Source organism: Trichechus manatus, unplaced genomic scaffold (assembly GCF_000243295.1).
Source record: "Trichechus manatus latirostris isolate Lorelei unplaced genomic scaffold, TriManLat1.0 scaffold00175, whole genome shotgun sequence".
In the NCBI taxonomy this organism is placed as follows: domain Eukaryota; kingdom Metazoa; phylum Chordata; class Mammalia; order Sirenia; family Trichechidae; genus Trichechus; species Trichechus manatus.
Genome location: NW_004444111.1, coordinates 4,097,017 through 4,098,754, shown reverse-complemented (window position 1 = coordinate 4,098,754; position 1,738 = coordinate 4,097,017). Strand labels below are relative to the sequence as shown.

Genomic DNA, 1,738 nt, shown 5'->3' with positions numbered 1-1,738 from the left:
TTAGGTTTTCCTTGTGAGACTTGGACTTTGTGGGGATCAAAAACTGGGTTCTAAAATTAAAGATGATTACACTCTTCAAAATGCATTGTTAACATGGTTTAATGTGGTTGAGTGCACATGAAAACATCATCATTTTGAGATATTAAAAAAATAACAACTGACTTTTTTGGTAGGCTGTCTTTTTTAAAACAACCTGTGAGTTTTCAAGGCTATTCAAAGATCATAAGTGATCCTCAAAATGATATTGGAGATATTTTTCCAAAATGTGATTACAACAACTGAGTGGAGGTATCGGCATACCTTTCAGTCAGTGGTTCTCAACACTGGCTGTAAGTTAGAATCTCTCTGAGGTCTTAACTCTGCCTTATGCTTTTCCTGGGCAGTGGCACCGCTCTTGCTGCTCATGTGTTGCTGCAAACGAAGACAACCAGAAGGGCTGGGAACAAGATTTGCTCCTGTGCCAGAAGGAGAAGGAGTGATGCAGTCTTGGAGAATAGAAGGGGCACGTCCAGAAGACAGGGTGAGCAGACTGTTGCTTTCCAGGGAAACACAGTGTTTCAATGGAAACTGAACATGTCTTAACAAATATACATTGCACAAAATAAGTAGATGTCAATTTTTAAATGTTTAACATAAAGCATTTATTTAAAAAAAATTTTTTTTTTCTTTTCAGGATGTCTCAAGTATATGTGTACCAATGACAGCCTCTAATACCCAGGATCGTATAGATTCTTCTGGTCAGTGGACACCAAAATCTGTTTTTCTTTTTAAAACTTGCAAAATTATTCAACAAAACCAACCTCATGAAAAAATGTTTTGTAGGAAAACAGCATATGCATTAATTTCCTTGGATAATAGTGTAATCAAAGGAAAAATTGCATGTTTGAAGTGGGCACTTTATTTTTCTATCTTAAACTATAGGCAGTGAGGTATGGTGTAGCAATTAAGAGGAAAAATTCTGGAACCAGAGTGCTTGGGTTTGATTCCCAGCCCTGCCACTTATTAGTAATAAGTCCTCGGGCAGGATACTTAACCTCTCTGTGTCTCAATTTCCTTATCTTTGAAAGTGAGCTAATGATAGTACCTCCTTCAAAGCATCGTTGTGAGGACTGAATGTGTGTTTGTGTGTGTGTGTGTGTGTGTGTGTGTGTGTGTGTGTGTATTCATTGCACAAAATATACATTAGAATAGTGCCTGGCACAGAGTGTTACTTAAGGATACTGTAGCTGTTACTAGTAATACAAGATGTTCAAAAAAAAAAAAGTGAAGGGGAAGAAGAAGAGGAGAAGTAGGAAGAGAAAGAAAAGAGGAGAAGAAGGAAAAGCAAGGGGAAAGGAACTAATATATTTTCCTAATAATACCCTGAAGAACATTTCTAAAATTCACACATGCATTCGCTTCACCAGTCCTATACTCTCCTTACTTACCAGTCCATTCCCATCTAGGGAATACAAGAAGACACTCAGCTATCAGGCAGTGGTTGAACAAAGTAGAGAGGTTGCCAGTTCTAGGAAAGACATGAGATTTCTTAATGATGGTTCCTCAGTCTCCCAAGGCTGACCCAGTGCAAAGAACATAAGGTGAATGAATTCCTTAAAAAGGCCAGCTCTCCATCCCAGTGCCAGGGTGAATGAGGACTGAGTTTTGGTTTCTGCAAGCACATCACTGGTCTTGTTTTGAAGGGTCTTGAGTGGATACAACCCCTTTCCAATGGGCCCTGGTAGTTTGTCAGAGACAG

General features: G+C 38.9%; 1 protein-coding gene across 1 annotated transcript in view; it reads left to right on the top strand.

The window, feature by feature from the left end:
• The window catches only part of DSG4 (desmoglein 4), a 29,575-nt gene that overhangs the window by 25,142 nt on the left and 2,695 nt on the right, over window positions 1-1,738 (top strand). Inside the window, exons 12-13 of the mRNA XM_004386906.1 lie at window positions 384-520; window positions 674-737. Coding sequence (XP_004386963.1) covers window positions 384-520; window positions 674-737 — 201 coding nt within the window. The remainder of the gene's footprint in view (window positions 1-383; window positions 521-673; window positions 738-1,738) is intronic.